Source organism: Triticum urartu, chromosome 1A, assembly GCF_056163025.1.
Source record: "Triticum urartu cultivar PI428250 chromosome 1A, HENAU_Tu73, whole genome shotgun sequence".
Lineage (NCBI taxonomy): Eukaryota > Viridiplantae > Streptophyta > Magnoliopsida > Poales > Poaceae > Triticum > Triticum urartu.
Genome location: NC_141873.1, coordinates 589116584 through 589138145, shown reverse-complemented (window position 1 = coordinate 589138145; position 21562 = coordinate 589116584). Strand labels below are relative to the sequence as shown.

The 21562-nt window shown below is 44.2% G+C and overlaps 1 protein-coding gene across 1 annotated transcript; it reads right to left on the bottom strand.

Annotated features, from left to right (window-relative positions):
• Window positions 1-609: 609 nt before the first annotated feature.
• Window positions 610-1433, bottom strand: LOC147993185 (uncharacterized). Its single transcript, XM_087542488.1, has 3 exons — window positions 1210-1433; window positions 907-1100; window positions 610-813 (listed from the first exon to the last, which is right to left on the bottom strand). Exons 1-3 carry the CDS (start codon window positions 1330-1332, stop codon window positions 672-674), a joined length of 459 nt encoding a protein of 152 aa, XP_087398614.1. The 5' UTR covers window positions 1333-1433; the 3' UTR covers window positions 610-671.
• Window positions 1434-21562: the final 20129 nt, after the last annotated feature.

The following is a 21562-nucleotide window of genomic DNA, read 5'->3' as shown; positions in this document are numbered from 1 at the left end:
GTGTGGATGTTCTGACGGCAGAAGCTATGGCTCTAAGGTTTGGCTTATATCTGGCACAAGAGGCAAGATGCAACCGTCTGATAATTAACTCTGATAATTTGGAAGTCATCGACACGATGAAGAATGGAGGACAATTTATGGGAACAGCGGCGACAGTTTTCGATGACTGCTATTTTTTGGCTTGTGACTTTCCCCTTACTAGTTTTGAACACTGTCATAGGGAAAAGAATAGGGTTCCTCACGAATTAGCTAGGTTAGCTAGAGTTTACGCGATGAATGAGTGGTTTGAGGAGCCTATGGAGATACTGTACCTTTTTTTATAGACGATGTAACCATTATTTTCAATTAATGAAGTTGTGTTAACTTAAAAAAAAGGGATAATTGAGAGAGTCATCGACAAAGGATTAGGTCTTGCAGAGTGATCGGAACATGAGAAACTTAATTATAACTAGACCTAGTGGGTGGATATTGATCATTCACCTTGAGCCCTCTGAAACTTAATTATAACTAGACCTAGTGGGTGGATATTGATCATTCACCTTGAGCCCTCTGCTAAAACCGAAGGGGAGCATTCATCATGGATCTTGAGCTACAAGGATGCATGCACAAGGAGTTGAGGTAGCTAGCGGCCGTTCCACCAGTCATGTTTCATGTAACACCAATCGTTGAAGTCATCCAGCCCGTTCCTTGGTTTGAGGCGTACGTATCTCCTTGCTCAACATCTGCAGGCCGTCCACAGTCGTACACACCAGAGTAAATACCCCCCAAATTTTCACGAATCGCTTCATCCTCTCCATCCTCCGCCGCCGCATCCTAGTTAATAATCAAGCGACCCATCCATGAGAAACGACATGACAATGACATGATATAATAATTTATACAGTACGTAGTAAGCAAAGAACAAACCAGTAGACATCATTGGGCCTTGGCTGGACTTGCACCGAGAGCAGCTCCAGCAGCTGTTTGTTCTCTCTGCCGACACCGCAAGGGAGATTGTACTCGGTTGCCAAAGAAAAGCCCATGTTGTAAAGCTCCTCTTTCTTCTCCTTCATCTCCGCCAAGCGGATCGCGAGAGGTTGCTTCCCCTCAGGGGCGGTGGCCTGCTTGCATGCATGCAGGGTGAAGAATATGAACGATGATGATCGACCACAAAATAGATAGATACAATCTTTCATCGCAGCACGACATTCAATCCAAGGTTGCACGCACGCTCGTGTCCGCGAAGAGCCGCCGTTGCGGATCCGAGAAGACGCGCCGCCCTTGCTCTTGAGTTCGTCGGAGCAGCATGCGACCGCCGAGCCTTAGCGCCGCCGCCGCCGCCGCCGCCGCCATGGCTATTAATCCTAGCTAGTTTCGATTTCTAGTTTTCCGGATCGGATCGGGTTTGGTCTGCAACGACCCACCACGTATTATACCTTTCGTTCCTTTTTAGAAGAAACGTATTATTCCTTTGGAGTCCGCCACCACCGACGTGGCCTTCGTTTCCATCTCCACCACGAGCACGTTTTTTTTTTAGAACTACCACGAACACGTAGCGGCCTGCCGGCCTGGATCATTCAAAGGAAGGAGATCAAATTAAGAGAGACTGAGAGCATTTTTTTTAGACAATCTCACGAAGCTTTTATTTAAGTCGTCACAATGTTTACAGGAACGAAAGATAGATCAACTGGGTTGTCCAACCACACACGGCGGCCTACCCCAAGTGAGAGAGCATGCTTCGCTAGATTGTGAGCCTCGACATTCGAGCTCCTAAACTCATGGCTAAAAAGATAGGAAATAAAAAACTTTGATCGATCTACAATCTCTCTAATGATAGCACCGTATGACGCTGCACTCCCTTGCCTGATGTCGTCAACAACTACCTTGCAGTCTGAGGCTACTGAAATTCTGCGCTCGTAAAGATCGTCCGCCAAGGCTAGTGATTCCCATATTGCCAACGCCTCCAGCGTCGCAGGGTCATCCTGTTGGGGAACGTAGTAATTTCAAAAAAATTCCTACGCGCACGCAAGATCATGGTGATGCATAGCAACGAGAGGGAAGAGTGTTGTCTACGTACCCTCGTAGACCGTTCGCGGAAGCGTTATATCAACGCGGTTGATGTAGTCGTACGTCTTCACGTCCGACCGATCCAAGTACCGAAAGCACGGCACCTCCGAGTTCTGCACGCGTTCGGCTCGGTGACGTCCTCGCCTTCTCGATCCAGCAAGAGGGGCGAAGTAGTAGATGAGTTTCGGCAGCACGACGGTGTGGTGACGGTGTTGGTGAAGAACAATCTCCGCAGGGCTTCGCCTAAGCACTACGAAAACTATGACAGAGGATAAACTAGAGGAGACGGGGTTGCCGGCACACGGCTTGGTGTTTCTTGATGTCTTTTTGGTGCTAGCCCTGCCCCTCTATTTATATGTTGAGCCCTGGGGTCGAAACTTGGAGTAAAAGCCTCCACAAAGTCGGTTTCACCCGAAAGGCAAGAGTCCTTCTCGAACTCCAGGGCCAGACGCCAGGGTTCCCGGTGTCTGGACCCAGACGCCAGGGACCCTGGCGTCTGGCCCCTGGACTCCGCAAAACTTCCTTTTGCGCTTTCCAAAAACCTTGTGGGCTTTCCCCTTTGGCCCAAATAAAGTGTTCTCGTACCCAAACATTTCGGGAAACATCCGGAACCCCTTCCGGTGATTTCCGGAACCCTTCCGGTGACCAAACACTATTATCACATATATCAAACTTTATCTCCGGACCATTCCGGAGTTCCTCGTCATGTCCGTGATCTCATCTCGGACTCCGAACAACATTCGGTCACCAACATACATAACTCACATAGTACTATATCGTCAACGAACGTTAAGCGTGCGGACCCTATGGGTTCGCGAACTATGTAGACATGACCGAGACAACTCTCTGGTCAATAACCAATAGCGGGACCTGGATGCCCATATTGGCTCCTACATATTCTACGAAGATCTTTATCGATCAGACCGCATAACAACATACATTGTTCCCTTTGTCATCGGTATGTTACTTGTCCGAGATTCGATCGTCGGTATCTCAATACCTAGTTCAATCTCGTCACTGGCAAGTCTCTTTACTCGTTCCGTAATACATCATCTCGCAAATAACTCATTAGTTGTAATGCTTGCAAGGCTTATGTGATGTGCATTACCGAGAGGGCCCAGAGATACCTCTCCGGCAATCGGAGTGACAAATCCTAATCTCGAAATACGCCAACCCAACATCTACCTTTGGAGACACCTGTAGAGCACCTTTATAATCACCCATTTACGTTGTGACGTTTGGTAGCACACAAAGTGTTCCTCCGGCAGACGGGAGTTGCATAATCTCATAGTCATAGGAACATGTATAAGTCATGAAGAAAGCAATAGCAACATACTAAACGATCGGGTGCTAAGCTAATGGAATGGGTCATGTCAATCAGATCATTCACCTAATGATGTGATCCCGTTAATCAAATAACAACTCTTTGTTTATGGTTAGAAAACATAACCATCTTTGATTAACGAGCTAGTCAAGTAGAGGCATACTAGTGACACTATGTTTGTCTACGTATTCACACATGTATTATGTTTCCGGTTAATACAATTCTAGCATGAATAATAAACATTTATCATGATATAAGGAAATAAATAATAACTTTATTATTGCCTCTAGGGCATATTTCCTTCAGTCTCCCACTTGCACTAGAGTCAATAATCTAGTTCACATCACCATGTGATTTAATAGCAATAGTTCACATCACCATGTGATTAACACCCATAGTTCACATCGATATGTGATCAACACCCAAAGGGTTTACTAGAGTCAGTAATCTAGTTCACATCACTATGTGATTAACACCCAAAGAGTACTAAGGTGTGATCATGTTTTGCTTGTGAGATAATTTTAGTCAACGGGTCTGTCACATTCAGATCCGTAAGTATTTTGCAAATTTCTATGTCAACAATGCTCTGCACGGAGCTACTCTAACTAATTTCTTCTCTGAGACCACCCCTGAACTGGTATATCATGCTCTTCTCCTCAGGTACGTCCTGCTTGGCAAAGCGGGCGAGCTTCTGGAACAAGTTGTAGTCATAGACAGACAAAGAGCCTACCTTCAGGTTGCGGAATTCCTCACGCTTACTTTCAACCATGCTCTGAGGGATGTGATGAGCTCGGAAATCTTGACGGAATTCATCCCAAGTGATCACACGTCCACCTCTGGAATCCTTGTACTGCTGGAACCATTCTGCAGCTTGATCTTTGAGTTGGAAGAAAGCGAACTTGACGAAATCTTCAGGCCTGACGTTGCTGCACTCAAAATGCTTACACAGATCCACAAGCCAATCGTCAGCATCGGTTGCCTCAACACAATTGTTGAACGTCTTTGGCCCATTAGCAAGGAACTGGTTCAGTGTAGCAAAGTGATTCTGATTATTGCCTTGATTCCCTTGGCTGCCTTGATTGCGCTCTTGGAGAATTTGCATGATCAACTGTGTGTTTGCATTGGTTGCGGCCATCACAGCTTGCCATGCCTCCGGAGGAGGTGGAGGTGGTGGCGGATCTTGATTCTGATTCTGACTGGTGCTCTTAGCGAGAGCCATCCTGAAGAGGTTGACCACCAGTCCATAGATGGATCGCTGGAGCTTGCATATTTTGTTAGCACCTTTAGGATCGACAAAACCTTCTGGTTGCATCATATACAACTCTTCTTTAATAAATTCATTAAGGAATGCAGTTTTGTTTATCCATTTGCCAGATTTCATAAAATGCGGCAATTGCTAACATGATTCGGACAGACTTAAGCATAGATACGAGAGAGAAACTCTCATCGTAGTCAACACCTTGAACTTGTCGAAAACCTTTTGCGACAATTCTAGCTTTGTAGATAGTAACACTACTATCAACGTCCGTCTTCCTCTTGAAGATCCATTTATTTTCTATGGCTTGCCGGTCATCGGGCAAGTCAACCAAAGTCCACACTTTGTTCTCATATATGGATCCCATCTCAGATTTCATGGCCTCAAACCATTTCCGGAATCTGGGCTCACCATCGCTTCTTCATAGTTCATAGGTCCGTTATGGTCTAGTAACATAACCTCCAGAACAGGATTACCATACCACTTTGGTGCGGATCTCACTCTGGTTTACCTACGAGATTCGGTAGTAACTTGATCCGAAGTTTCATGATCATTATCATTAGCTTCCTCACTAATTGGTGTAGGAGTCACAGAAACAGGTTTCTGTGATGTACTACTTTCCAATAAGGGAGCAGGTACGGTTACCTCGTCAAGTTCTACTTTCCTCCCACTCACTTCTTTCGAGAGAAACTCCTTCTCTAGAAAGGATCCACTCTTAGCAACGAATGTCTTGCCTTCGGATCTGTGATAGAAGGTGTACCCACCTGTCTCCTTTGGGTATCCTATGAAGACATATTTCTCCGATTTGAGTTTGAGCTTATCGAGATGAAACTTTTTCACATAAGCATCGCAACTCCAAACTTTAAGAAACGACAGCTTAGGTTTCTTGCCAAACCATAGTTCACACAGTGTCGTCTCAATGGATTTAGATGGCGCCCTATTTAACGTGAATGCAGCTGTCTCCAATGCATAACCCCGGAACGATAGTGGTATATCGGTAAGAGACATCATAGATCGCACCATATCTAATAAAGTACGGTTATGACGTTCGGACACACCATTACATTGTGGTGTTCCAGGTGGCATGAGTAGTGAAACTATTTCACATTGTTTTTAACTGAAGGCCAAACTCGTAACTCAAATACTCTTCTTTACGATCAGATCGTAGAAACTTTATTTTCTTGTTACGATGATTTTTCACTTCACTCTGAAATTCTTTGAACTTTTCAATTGTTTCAGACTTATGTTTCATCAAGTAGATATACTCATATCTGCTCAAATCATCTGTGAAGATCAGAAAATAATGATACCTGTCGCGAGCCTCAATATTCATCGGACCACATACATCAGTATGTATGATTTCCGAACATAGGCTTCCAATATATCAGTCTTCATGTCTCGATCATTTCGAGACTCCTCGTCATGTCCGTGATCACATCCGAGACTCCGAACTAACTTCGGTACATCAAAATGTATAAACTCATAATAACTGTCATCATAACATTAAGCGTGCGGACCCTACGGTTCGAGAACAATGTAGACATGACTGAGACACATCTCCGGTCAATAACCAATAGCGGGACCTGGATGCCCATATTGGCTCCTACATATTCTACGAAGATCTTTATCGGTCAGACCGCATAACAACATACGTTGTTCCCTTTATCATCGGTATGTTACTTGCGCGAGATTCGATCGTCGGTATCCAATACCTAGTTCAATCTCGTTACCGGCAAGTCTCTTTAATCGTTCCGTAATACATCATCCCGCAACTAACTCATTAGTTGCAATGCTTGCAAGGCTTATGTTATGTGCATTACCGAGAGGGCCTAGAGATACCTCTCCGACAATCGGAGTGACAAATCCTATTCTCGAAATACGCCAACCCAACATCTACCATTGGAGACACCTGTAGAGCTCCTTTATAGTCACCCATTTACGTTGTGACGTTTGGTAGCACACAAAGTGTTCCTCCGGCAAACGGGAGTTGCATAATCTCATAGTCATAGGAACATGTATAAGTTATGAAGAAAGCAATAGCAACATACTAAACGATCGGGTGCTAAGCTAATGGAATGGGTCATGTCAATCAGATCATTCAACTAATGATGTGACCTCCTTAATCAAATAACAACTCTTTGTTCATGGTTAGGAAACATAACCATCTTTGATTAATGAGCTAGTCAAGTAGAGGCATACTAGTGACATTCTGTTTGTCTATGTATTCACACATGTATTATGTTTCCGGTTAATACAATTCTAGCATGAATAATAAACATTTATCATGATATAAGGAAATAAATAATAACTTTATTATTGCCTCTAGGGCATATTTCCTTCAGTCTCCCACTTGCACTAGAGTCAATAATCTAGATTATACAGTAATGATTCTAACACCCATGGAGCCTTGGTGCTGATCATGTTTTACTCGTGGAAGAGGCTTAGTCAACGGGTCTGCAACATTCAGATCCGTATGTATCTTGCAACTCTCTATGTCTCCCACCTGGACTAGATCCCAGATGGAATTGAAGCGTCTCTTGATGTGCTTGGTCCTCTTGTGAAATCTGGATTCCTTTGCCAAGGCAATTGCACCAGTATTGTCACAAAAGATTTTCATTGGACCCGATACACTAGGTATGACACCTAGATCGGATATGAACTCCTTCATCCAGACTCCTTCGTTTGCTGCTTCCGAAGCAGCTATGTACTCCGCTTCACATGTAGATCCCGCTACGACGCTTTGTTTAGAACTGCACCAACTGACAGCTCCACCGTTTAATGTAAACACGTATCCGGTTTGCGATTTAGAACCGTCCGGATCAGTGTCAAAGCTTGCATCAACGTAACCTTTTACGGTGAGCTCTTTGTCACCTCCATATACGAGAAACATATCCTTAGTCCTTTTCAGGTATTTCAGGATGTTCTTGACCGCTGTCCAGTGATCCACTCCTGGATTACTTTGGTACCTCCCTGCTAAACTTATAGCAAGGCACACATCAGGTCTGGTACACAGCATTGCATACATGATAGAGCCTATGGCTAAAGCATAGGGAACATCTTTCATTTTCTCTCTATTTTCTGCAGTGGTCGGGCATTGAGTCTGACTCAACTTCACACCTTGTAACACAGGCAAGAACCCTTTCTTTGCTTGATCCATTTTGAACTTCTTCAGAATCTTGTCAAGGTATGTGCTTTGTGAAAGTCCAATTAAGCGTCTTGATCTATCTCTATAGATCTTTATGCCTAATATGTAAGCGGCTTCACCGAGGTCTTTCATTGAAAAACTCTTATTCAAGTATCCCTTTATGCTATCCAGAAATTCTATATCATTTCCAATCAGTAATATGTCATCCACATATAATATCAGAAATGCTACAGAGCTCCCACTCACTTTCTTGTAAATACAGGCTTCTCCGAAAGTCTGTATAAACCCAAATGCTTTGATCACACTATCAAAGCGTTTATTCCTACTCCGAGAGGCTTGCACCAGTCCATAAATGGATCGCTAGAGCTTGCACACTTTGTTAGCTCCCTTTGGATCGACAAAACCTTCCGGTTGCATCATATACAACTCTTCTTCCAGAAATCCATTCAGGAATGCAGTTTTGACATCCATTTGCCAAATTTCATAATCATAAAATGCGGCAATTGCTAACATGATTCGGACAGACTTAAGCATCGCTACGGGTGAGAAGGTCTCATCGTAGTCAACCCCTTGAACTTGTCGAAAACCTTTTGCGACAAGTCGAGCTTTGTAGACAGTAACATTACCGTCAGCGTCAGTCTTCTTCTTGAAGATCCATTTATTCTCAATTGCTTGCCGATCATCGGGCAAGTCAACCAAAGTCCATACTTTGTTCTCATACATGGATCCCATCTCAGATTTCATGGCTTCAAGCCACTTTGCGGAATCTGGGCTTCACCATCGCTTCTTCATAGTTCGTAGGTTCATCATGATCTAGTAGCATGACTTCCAGAACTGGATTACCGTACCACTCTGGCGCGGATCTCACTCTGGTTAATCTACGAGGTTCAGTAGTATCTTGATCTAAAGCTTCATGATCATCATCATTAACTTCCTCACTAACTGGTGTAGGTGTCACTGAAACATTTTTCTGTGATGTACTACTTTCCAATAAGGGAGCAGGTACAGTTACCTTGTCAAGTTCTACTTTCCTCCCACTCACTTCTTTCGAGAGAAACTCCTTCTCCAGAAAGTTTCCGAATTTAGCAACAAAAGTCTTGCCTTCGGATCTGTGATAGAAGGTGTATCCAATAGTTTCCTTTGGATATCCTATGAAGACACATTTCTCCGATTTGGGTTCGAGCTTATCAGGTTGAAGCTTTTTCACATAAGCATCGCAGCCCCAAACTTTCAGAAATGACAACTTTGGTTTCTTGCCAAACCATAGTTCATAAGGCGTCGTCTCAACGGATTTTGATGGTGCCCTATTTAACTTGAATGCGGCCGTCTCTAGAGCGTATCCCCAAAACGATAGCGGTAAATCAGTAAGAGACATCATAGATCGCACCATATCTAGTAAAGTACGATTACGATGTTCGGACACACCATTACGCTGTGGTGTTCCGGGTGGCGTGAGTTGCGAAACTATTCCACAATTTTTCAAATGTACACCAAACTCGTAACTCAAATATTCTCCTCCACGATCAGATCGTAGAAACTTTATTTTCTTGTTACGATGATTTTCAACTTCACTCTGAAATTCTTTGAACTTTTCAAATGTTTCAGACTTATGTTTCATTAAGTAGATATACCCATATCTGCTTAAGTCATCTGTGAAGGTGAGCAAATAACGATATCCGCCATGAGCCTCAATATTCATCGGACCATATACATCTGTATGTATGATTTCCAACAAATCTGTTGCCCTCTCCATAGTGCCGGAGAACGGTGTTTAGTCATCTTGCCCATGAGGCACGGTTCGCAAGTACCAAGTGATTCATAATCAAGTGGTTCCAAAAGTCCATCAGGATGGAGTTTCTTCATGCGCTTTACACCGATATGACCTAAACGGCAGTGCCACAAATAAGTTGCACCATCATTATCAACTCTGCATCTTTTGGCTTCAACATTATGAATATGTGTATCATTACTCTCGAGATTCAATAAGAATAGAGCACTCTTTAAGGGTGCATGACCATAAAAGATATTACTCATATAAATAGAACAACCATTATTCTCTGATTTAAATGAATAACCGTCTCGCATTAAACAAGATCTAGATATAATGTTCATGCTCAACGCTGGCACCAAATAACAATTATTTAAGTCTAATATTAATCCCGAAGGTAGATGTAGAGGTAGCGTGCCGACTGCGATCACATCGACTTTGGAACCGTTTCCCACGCGCATCGTCACCTCGTCCTTAGCCAATCTTCCTTAATCCGTAGTCCCTGTTTCGAGATGCAAATATTAGCAACAGAACCAGTATCAAATACCCAGGTGCTACTGCGAGCATTAGTAAGGTACACATCAATAACATGTATATCACATATACCTTTGTTCACCTTGCCATCCTTCTTATCCGCCAAATACTTGGGGCAGTTCCGCTTCCAGTGACCAGTCTGCTTGCAGTAGAAGCACTCAGTTTCAGGCTTAGGTCCAGACTTGGGTTTCTTCTCTTGAGCAGCAACTTGCTTGCTGTTCTTCTTGAAGTTCCCCTTCTTCTTCCCTTTGCCCTTTTTCTTGAAACTAGTGGTCTTGTTAACCATCAACACTTGATGCTCCTTTTTGATTTCTACCTCCGCAGCTTTCAGCATTGCGAAGAGCTCGGGAACAGTCTTGTTCATCCCTTGCATATTATAGTTCATCACGAAGCTCTTGTAGCTTGGTGGCAGTGATTGGAGAATTCTTTCAATGACGCAATCGTCTGGAAGATTAACTCCCATCTGAATCAAGTGATTATTATACCCAGACATTTTGAGTATATGCTCACTGACAGAACTGTTCTCCTCCATCTTGCAGCTATAGAACTTATTGGAGACTTCATATCTCTCAATCCGGGCATTTTCTTGAAATATTAACTTCAACTCCTGGAACATCTCATATGCTCCATGACGTTCAAAACGTCGTTGAAGTCCCGATTCTAAGCCGTAAAGCATGGCACACTGAACTATCGAGTAGTCATCAGCTTTGCTCTGCCAGACGTTCATAACATCTGGTGTTGCTCCAGCAGCAGGCCTGGCACCCAGTGGTGCTTCCAGGACGTAATTCTTCTGTGCAGCAATGAGGATAATCCTCAAGTTATGGACCCAGTCCGTGTAATTGCTACCATCATCTTTCAACTTTGCTTTCTCAAGGAACGCATTAAAATTCAACGGAACAACAGCACGAGCCATCTATCTACAATCAAACATAAACAAGCAAGATACTATCAGGTACTAAGTTCATGATAAGTTTAAGTTTAATTAATCAAATTACTTAAGAACTCCACTTAGATAGACATCCCTCTAATCCTCTAAGTGATCACGTGATCCAAATCAACTAAACCATGTCCGATCATCACGTGAGATGGAGTAGTTTCATTGGTGAACATCGCTATGTTGATCATATCTACTATATGATTCACGCTCGACCTTTCGGTCTCCGTGTTCCGAGGCCATATCTGCATATGCTTGGCTCGTCACGTATAACCTGAGTATTCCGCGTGTGCAACTGTTTTGCACCCGTTGTATTTGAACGTAGAGCCTATCACACCCGATCATCACGTGGTATCTCAGCATGAAGAACTTTCGCAACGGTGCATACTCAGGGAGAACACTTCTTGATAATTTAGTGAGAGATCATCTTATAATGCTACCGTCAATCAAAGCAAGATAAGATGCATAAAAAGATAAACATCACATGCAATCAATATAAGTGATATGATATGGCCATCATCATCTTGTGCCTGTGATCTCCATCTCCGAAGCACCGTCATGATCACCATCGTCACCGGCGCGACACCTTGATCTCCATCGTAGCATCGTTGTCGTCTCGCCAATCTTATGCTTCCACGACTATCGCTACCGCTTAGTGATAAAGTAAAGCATTACATCGCGATTGCATTGCATACAATAAAGCGACAACCATATGGCTCCTGCCAGTTGCCGATAACTCGGTTACAAAACATGATCATCTCATACAATAAAATTCAGCATCATGTCTTGACCATATCACATCACAACATGCCCTGCAAAAACAAGTTAGACGTCCTCTACTTTGTTGTTGCAAGTTTTACGTGGCTGCTACGGGCTTAAGCAAGAACCAATCTCACCTACGCATCAAAACCACAACGATAGTTTGTCAAATAGACTCCGTTTTAACCTTCGCAAGGACCGGGCGTAGCCACACTTGGTTCAACTAAAGTTGGAGAGACAATCGCCCGCAAGCCACCTGTGTGCAAAAGCACGTCGGGGGAACCGGTCTCGCGTAAGCGTACGCGTAAGGTTGGTCCGGGTCGTCTCGTCCAACAATACCGCCGAACCAAAGTATGACATGCTGGTAGGCAGTATGACTTATATCGCCCACAACTCACTTGTGTTCTACTCGTGCATATAACATCAAACCATAAAACCTAGGCTCGGATGCCACTGTTGGGGAACGCAGTAATTTCAAAAAAATTCCTACGCACACGCAAGATCATGGTGATGCATAGCAACGAGAGGGGAGAGTGTTGTCTACGTACCCACGCAGACCGACTGCGGAAGCGATCACACAACGTAGAGGAAGTAGTCGTACGTCTTCCCGATCCGACCGATCCAAGCACCGTTACTCCGGCACCTCCGAGTTATTAGCACACGTACAGCTCGAAGACGATCCCCGGGCTCCGATCCAGCAAAGCGTCGGGGAAGAGTTCCGTCAGCACGACAGCGTGGTGACGATCTTGATGTTCTACTGATGTAGGGCTTCGCCTAAGCACTACAACGATATGATCGAGGTGGAATTTGGTGGCAGGGGGCACCGCACACGGCTAAGGAACGATCTCAAGGATCAACTTGTGTGTCTAGAGGTGCCCCCCTGCCCCCGTATATAAAGGATCCAAGGGGGAGGGGGCGGCCAGCCAGGAGGAGGGCGCAGGAGGAGTCCTACTCCTACCGGGAGTAGGACTCCCCCCCCAATCCTATTCCAAATAGGATTCCCAAGGGGGAAAGAGAGAGAGGGGGGGCCGGCCACCTCTCCTAGTCCTAATAGGACTAGGGGAAGGGGAGGCGCACGGCCACCTTTGGGCTGACCCTTTTCTCCTTTCCACTAAAGCCCATTAAGGCCCATATGGTTCCCGGGGGGTTCCGGTAACCTCCCGGTACTCTGGTAAAATCCCGATTTCACCCGGAACACTTCTGATATCCAAACATAGGCTTCCAATATATCAATATTTATGTCTCGATCATTTCGAGACTCCTCGTCATGTCCGTGATCACATCCGGGACTCCGAACTAACTTCGGTACATCAAAATGCATAAACTCATAATAACTATCATCGTAACGTTAAGCGTGCGGACCCTACGGTTCGAGAACAATGTAGACATGACTGAGACACATCTCCGGTCAATAACCAATAGCGGGACCTGGATGCCCATATTGGCTCCTACATATTCTACGAAGATCTTTATCGGTCAGACCGCATAACAACATACGTTGTTCCCTTTGTCATCGGTATGTTACTTGCCCGAGATTCGATCGTCGGTATCCAATACCTAGTTCAATCTCGTTACCGTCAAGTCTCTTTACTCATTCCGTAATACATCATCCCGCAACTAACTCATTAGTTGCAATGCTTGCAAGGCTTATGTGATGTGCATTACCGAGAGGGCCCAGAGATACCTCTCCGACAATCGGAGTGACAAATCCTATTCTCGAAATACGCCAACCCAACATCCACCATTGGAGACACCTGTAGAGCTCCTTTATAATCACCCATTTACGTTGTGACGTTTGGTAGCACACAAAGTGTTCCTCCGGCAAACGGGAGTTGCATAATCTCATAGTCATAGGAACATGTATAAGTTATGAAGAAAGCAATAGCAACATACTAAACGATCGGGTGCTAAGCTAATGGAATGGGTCATGTCAATCAGATCATTCAACTAATGATGTGACCTTGTTAATCAAATAACAACTCTTTGTTCATGGTTAGGAAACATAACCATCTTTGATTAACGAGCTAGTCAAGTAGAGGCATACTAGTGACATTCTGTTTGTCTATGTATTCACACATGTATTATGTTTCCGGTTAATACAATTCTAGCATGAATAATAAACATTTATCATGATATAAGGAAATAAATAATAACTTTATTATTGCCTCTAGGGCATATTTCCTTCACTTTTAGCTATAGAACTTGTTGGAGACTTCATATCTCTCAATTCGGGTATTTGCTTGAAATATTAACTTCAACTCCTGGAACATCTCATATGGTCCATGACGTTCAAAACGTGTTTGAAGTCCCGATTCTAAGCCATTAAGCATGATGCACTAAACTATCAAGTAGTCATCATATTGAGCTAGCCAAACATCCATAACGTCTGCATCTGCTCCTGCAATAGGTCTGTCACCTTGCGGTGCATCAAGGACATAATTCTTCTGTGCAGCAATGAGGATAAACCTCAGATCATGGATCCAATCCGCATCATTGCTACTAACATCTTTCAACACAATTTTTCTCTAGGAACATATCAAAATAAACATATGAAAGCAACAACGCGAGCTATTGATCTACAACATAGATATGCTAATACTACCAGGACTAAGTTCATGATAAATTTAAGTTCAATTAATCATATTACTTAAGAACTCCCACTTAGATAGACATCCCTCTAATCCTCTAAGTGATCACGTGATCCAAATCAACTAAACCATGTCCGATCATCACGTGAGATGGAGTAGTTTCATTGGTGAACATCGCTATGTTGATCATATCTACTATATGATTCACGCTCGACCTTTCGGTCTCCGTGTTCCGAGGCCATATCTGCATATGCTTGGCTCGTCACGTATAACCTGAGTATTCCGCGTGTGCAACTGTTTTGCACCCGTTGTATTTGAACGTAGAGCCTATCACACCCGATCATCACGTGGTATCTCAGCATGAAGAACTTTCGCAACGGTGCATACTCAGGGAGAACACTTCTTGATAATTTAGTGAGAGATCATCTTATAATGCTACCGTCAATCAAAGCAAGATAAGATGCATAAAAAGATAAACATCACATGCAATCAATATAAGTGATATGATATGGCCATCATCATCTTGTGCCTGTGATCTCCATCTCCGAAGCACCGTCATGATCACCATCGTCACCGGCGTGACACCTTGATCTCCATCGTAGCATCGTTGTCGTCTCGCCAATCTTATGCTTCCACGACTATCGCTACCGCTTAGTGATAAAGTAAAGCATTACATCGCGATTGCATTGCATACAATAAAGCGACAACCATATGGCTCCTGCCAGTTGCCGATAACTCGGTTACAAAACATGATCATCTCATACAATAAAATTCAGCATCATGTCTTGACCATATCACATCACAACATGCCCTGCAAAAACAAGTTAGACGTCCTCTACTCTGTTGTTGCAAGTTTTACGTGGCTGCTACGGGCTTAAGCAAGAACCAATCTTACCTACGCATCAAAACCACAAAGATAGTTTGTCAAGTTGGTGTTGTTTTAACCTTCGCAAGGACCGGGCGTAGCCACACTCGGTTCAACTGAAGTTGGAGAAACTGTCACCCACAAGCCACCTATGTGCAAAGCACGTCGGGAGAACCGGTCTCGCGTAAGCGCACGCGTAATGTCGGTCCGGGCCGCTTCATCCAACAATACCGCCGAACCAAAGTATGACATGCTGGTAAGCAGTATGACTTATATCGCCCACAACTCACTTGTGTTCTACTCGTGCATATAACATCAACACATAAAACCTAGGCTCGGATGCCACTGTTGGGGAACGTAGTAATTTCAAAAAATTTCCTACGCACACGCAAGATCATGGTGATGCATAGCTACGAGAGGGGAGAGTGTTGTCTACGTACCCTCGTAGACCGTTCGCGGAAGCGTTATATCAACGCGGTTGATGTAGTCGTACGTCTTCACGTCCGACCGATCCAAGTACGGAAAGCACGGCACCTCCGAGTTCTGCACACGTTTGGCTCGATGACGTCCTCGCCTTCTCGATCCAGCAAGAGGGGCGAAGTAGTAGATGAGTTCCGGCAGCACGACGGCGTGGTGACGGTGTTGGTGAAGAACAATCTCCACAGGGCTTCGCCTAAGCACTACGAAAACTATGACAGAGGATAAACTAGAGGAGACGGGGCTGCCGGCACACGGCTTGGTGTTTCTTGATGTCTTTTTGGTGCTAGCCCTGCCCCTCTATTTATATGTTGAGCCCTGGGGTCGAAACTTGGAGTAAAAGCCTCCACAAAGTCGGTTTCACCCGAAAGGCAAGAGTCCTTCTCGAACTCCAAGGCCAGACGCCAGGGTTCCCGGCGTCTGGACCCAGACGCCAGGGACCCTAGCGTCTGGCCCCTGGACTCCGCAAAACTTCCTTTTGCGCTTTCCAAAAACCTTGTGGGCTTTCCCCTTTGGCCCAAATAAAGTGTTCTCGTACCCAAACATTTCGGGAAACATCCGGAACCCCTTCCGGTGATTTCCGGAACCCTTCCGGTGACCAAACACTATTATCACATATATAAAACTTTATCTCCGGACCATTCCGGAGTTCCTCGTCATGTCCGTGATCTCATCTCGGACTCCGAACAACATTCGGTCACCAACATACATAACTCACATAGTACTATATCGTCAACGAACGTTAAGCGTGCGGACCCTACGGGTTCGAGAACTATGTAGACATGACCGAGACAACTCTTATGGTCAATAACCAATAGCGGGTCCTGGATGCCCATATTGGCTCCTACATATTCTGCGAAGATCTTTATCGGTCAGACCGCATAACAACATACGTTGTTCCCTTTGTCATCGGTATGTTACTTGTCCGAGATTCGATCGTCCGTATCTCAATACCTAGTTCAATCTCGTCACTGGCAAGTCTCTTTACTCGTTCCGTAATACATCATCTCGCAACTAACTCATTAGTTGTAATGCTTGCAAGGCTTATGTGATGTGCATTACCGAGAGGGCCCAGAGATACCTCTCCGAAAATCGGAGTGACAAATCCTAATCTCGAAATACGCCAACCCAACATCTACCTTTGGAGACACCTGTAGAGCACCTTTATAATCACCCATTTACGTTGTGATGTTTGGTAGCACACAAAGTGTTCCTCCGGCAAACGGGAGTTGCATAATCTCATAGTCATAGGAACATGTATAAGTCATGAAGAAAGCAATAGCAACATACTAAACGATCGGGTGCTAAGCTAATGGAATGGGTCATGTCAATCAGATCATTCACCTAATGATGTGATCCCGTTAATCAAATAACAACTCTTTGTTTATGGTTAGAAAACATAACCATCTTTGATTAACGAGCTAGTCAAGTAGAGGCATACTAGTGACACTATGTTTGTCTACGTATTCACACATGTATTATGTTTCCGGTTAATACAATTCTAGCATGAATAATAAACATTTATCATGATATAAGGAAATAAATAATAACTTTATTATTGCCTCTAGGTCATATTTCCTTCAGTCTCCCACTTGCACTAGAGTCAATAATCTAGTTCACATCGCCATGTGATTTAATAGCAATAGTTCACATCACCATGTGATTAACACCCATAGTTCACATCGATATGTGATCAACACCCAAAGGGTTTACTAGTCAGTAATCTAGTTCACATCACTATGTGATTAACACCCAAAGAGTACTAAGGTGTGATCATGTTTTGCTTGTGAGATAATTTTAGTCAACGGGTCTGTCACATTCAGATCCGTAAGTATTTTGCAAATTTCTATGTCAACAATGCTCTGCACGGAGCTACTCTAACTAATTTCTTCTCTGAGACCACCCCTGAACTGGTATATCATTCTCTTCTCCTCAGGTACGTCCTGCTTGGCGAAGCGGGCGAGCTTCTGGAACAACTTGTTGTAGTCATAGACAGACAAAGAGCCTTGCTTCAGGTTGCGGAATTCCTCACGCTTACTTTCAACCACGCTCTGAGGGATGTGATGAGTTGGAAGGAAGCGAACTTGACGAAATCTTCAGGCCTGACGTTGCTGCACTCAAAATGCTTACACAGATCCACAAGCCAATCGTCAGCTTCGGTTTGCCTCAACAGAATTGCTGAACGTCTTTGGCCCATTAGCAAGGAACTGGTTCAGTGTAGCAAAGTGATTCTGATTATTGCCTTGATTCCCTTGGCTGCCTTGATTGCGCTCTTGGAGAATTTGCATGATCAACTGTGTGTTTGCATTGGTTGCGGCCATCACAGCTTGCCATGCCTCCGGAGGAGGTGGAGGTGGTGGCGGATCTTGATTATGATTCTGACTGGTGCTCTTAGCGGGAGCCATCCTGAAGAGGTTGACCACCATTAGCACATAGACAGATAACTGAAGCTGAAACCAACGGAATGAAAATTGCAACATAAAGTCTTCACATCCGAACAAAATGAACGAATGCATTCCTCTTGAAATGGTCACATATCCATAAATTGAGAAGCCACGTAGAATGAAGGTAGATAAATAAATCAACAAGGTACGGATCAAGAATGAATAATCGGTAAGAAATCCCAATCTCAAACCAATATCCGTGGAAGAAGAACTAGAGCTACAAGAATTCCCACCTATGAAACTCCCGAACCTTTCCGGTTATGCAATCAGGTGTTGGGGATACAGGGGAAGCATAATATCTCACCCAAATCTAGCAAATCCTACATCCAGCTGTATCCATCCTTCAACACATAACCAAGAAACCTTCGGAAACCATCTACCTCAACCTTCGAAAAGCATCCGTTATACAAGTTATGGCGATACTCCCGAACTCCCGCCCCAGTACTGGGTGGTGTCGAGGTTATCTCACCAACGAACTGCATAAAAGAGATTTTCGATGTCGGCGTACTAAACTCAGGTATTCCAGAATTGCAACGATAAAATTATGATGACAACACCTCAGAGCTCAACTCCCCGGGACACTTCCACTAAACCCCTGACAGGAGGCACCAAGACAATGTTCTCATCATAAAACCATCGGAACGATTCCAAGATACCCGCGTGATCCTAAAATTTTTTTTTGTGAAATTTGAGAAGAGAAGAGTCAAAACTCTACGTCAGGATGCCTCACCAGAGCGATGAGGAGACTAGGAAGTAAAAAAGAATTCCTAACTCTCTGATATATAATTCCTAAATGACTCAAAACATTTTCCTAGACACAACTCGACCGCTAAAAACGATCAAGCAATGGGGCTCCTAAGGTCGGGGAAGGCTCTGATACCTACTTGTAACACCCTCGATGCGACTATATCTCCCACGTGTCGAGGCACGACTTAGAGGCATAATCACATTGAAGGCATATGTCGCAAGTCAGGTAATCATCACAAACATCCCATGTAATATAGATAATGAAAAGGGATAGCATAGTTGGCTTACACTCGCCACGTCAATCAAGTACATAAATAACATATATCATCCAAACACTCATGGCCCGACTACGGCGCCAAAATGAAAGATAACCCAACAAGCGACATGGTCCCGATCACCCCCAACAGGGCACCACTACTGATCATCAGGAAAGGAAACATAGTAACACTGAGAGTCCTCGTCAAACTCCCACTTGAGCTCGAGCGCGTCACCTGGAGCAGAATCACCTGGACCTGTATCTGGTGTAATAGTAATCTTTGAGCCACAGGGACTCAGCAATTTCGCACCCTCGCGATCAAGACTATTTAAGCTTAATAGGTAGGATAAGGTAAATATATGTGGAGCTGTAGCAAGCGACTAGCATATATGGTGGCTAACTTATACGCAAAAGAGAGCGAGAAGAGGAGGCAAAGCGCGAGCGAGAAACTAGAGAGCAACCTGCGCAAACATTACTCCAACAACGTGTCCACTTCCCGGACTCCGCCGAGAAGAGGCCATCACGGTAACACACTCGGTTGATTCATTTTAATTAAGTTAAGGTTCAAGTTATCTACAACCGGACATTAACAAATTCCCATCTGCCCATAACCGCGGGCACGGCTTTCGAAAGTTCAATCCTTGTAGGGGAGTCCCAACTTAGCCCATGACAAGCTCTCACGGTCAACGAAGGAATAGACCTCCTCCCAAGACATTCCGATCAGACTCGGTATCTTGGTTCTTGAAGACACTTCGACAAGTTAAAACTAATCCAGCAACACCGCCCGAATGTGCCGACAAATCCCGATAGGAGCTGCACATATCTCGTTCTCAGGGCACACTCAGATAAGCAATCTGTACAACTAAAACCAGCCCTCGAGTTTCCCCGAGGTGGCGCTGCAAGGGGCTCTAGGTTGGACCAACACTCAGAGGAGCACTGGCCCGGGGGGGTTTAAATAAGATGACCCTCGGGCTCCGGAAACCCAAGGGAAAAAGAGGCTAGGTGGAAAATGGTAAAACCAATGTTGGGCATTGCTGGAAAAGCTTTAATCAAAGCGAACTATCAAGGGGTTCCCATTATAACCCAACCGCGTAAGGAACGCAAAATCCGGGAACATAACACCGATATGACGGAAACTAGGGCGGCAAGAGTGGAACAAAACACTAGGCGAGAGGCCGAGCCTTCCACCCTTTACCAGGTATATAGATGAATTATGATAACATAGCAAGATAATGATATCCCAACAAGTAAATAAATGTTCCCACAAGGAACGGCCTTCATTCTTCACCTGCAACTAGCAACGCTATAAGAGGGGTTGAGCAAAGCGGTAACATAGCCAATCAACGGTTTGCTAGGACATGGTGGGTTAGAGGTTTGACATGGCAATTGGGAGGCTGATAAGCAAAAGGTAGGCATCGTAGCATTGGCATAGCAAAAGAGCGAGCAAACTAGCATAGCAAAGATAGTAGTGATTTCAAGGGTATGATCATCTTGCCTGCAAAGCTGTCAGAGTTGACTGGATCCTCGAAAGCAAACTCAACGGGCTCCTCGTTAGAGAACTCGTCTCCCGGCTCTACCCAAACAAGACAAACAAGCAATAAGGACACAATCAACCACGTGCAAGCTCAAACAATATGATGCAATGATGATATGCCATGTAGGATGCGATGCGGGATGCATATGCAAGATATGACAGGAAATGCATGAACCTGGCCTCAACTTGGAAATCCAAGTGTGCCACTGGAAATATGAGATGAAATCGCTTGAAAACGATATAAAGAACGCCAGAATCGGAGTTACGGTTTGGAAATGGCAAGCGATTCAAATATGACACCGGTCTGCGATTTACAGCAAGTAGCCATCTAAATGCAATGAGATGAACATGCTACAGCACTCAAACATGGCATCAAAATACATGGCAGGGAAGCATTCAAGATGCTTAACAAAAGTCTAGCACTGAACTACGGCCAATTCATCCATTAACAGGTTCAAACAAGCATGGCAAAAACGCAAATGGTAAACAGATCTCAGACTTAGTGAAATTAACACTTGTCTGGAATTTCAGACCAAGTAGCTCTCTTCGGAGCAACAAAACAACATGTTACAGGACCTGAACATGGCAAAGAAGAACATGGAATGGAGCTACTCAAATAGCTTAACAAAAGTCCCTTAGTGACCTTGAGCCAAAAGGGATCAGAAAAAATACTAACAAGCACATGAACATAGCAAAAACATAATCAGTTTTCAGACTTAGTGAAAACTGACACATGCTGAAATATAACTCAAGTAGGCATGTTTACGAGCTCGATGCTCTCACCACAGGGCAAGTCATGGCAAGAAAATCATACACCCATTAAGAAGGCACAAAATTCAATCTAGAAATGGCAAGATCAATGGCATAGCATGCACGGATCAACTAC

What these genes read in the sequence shown, in the direction of transcription:
- LOC147993185 (XM_087542488.1), bottom strand. Translation starts at nt 1,332, where the DNA reads ATGGCGGCGGCGGCGGCGGCGGCGGCGCTAAGGCTCGGCGGTCGCATG. An exon ending in GGCTCTTCGCGGACACGAGC is followed by an intron (nt 1,101 to 1,209) that starts GTGCGTGCAACC and finishes GCATGCAAGCAG; the next exon opens with GCCACCGCCCCTGAGGGGAA. An exon ending in AGGCCCAATGATGTCTACTG is followed by an intron (nt 814 to 906) that starts GTTTGTTCTTTG and finishes ATTATTAACTAG; the next exon opens with GATGCGGCGGCGGAGGATGG.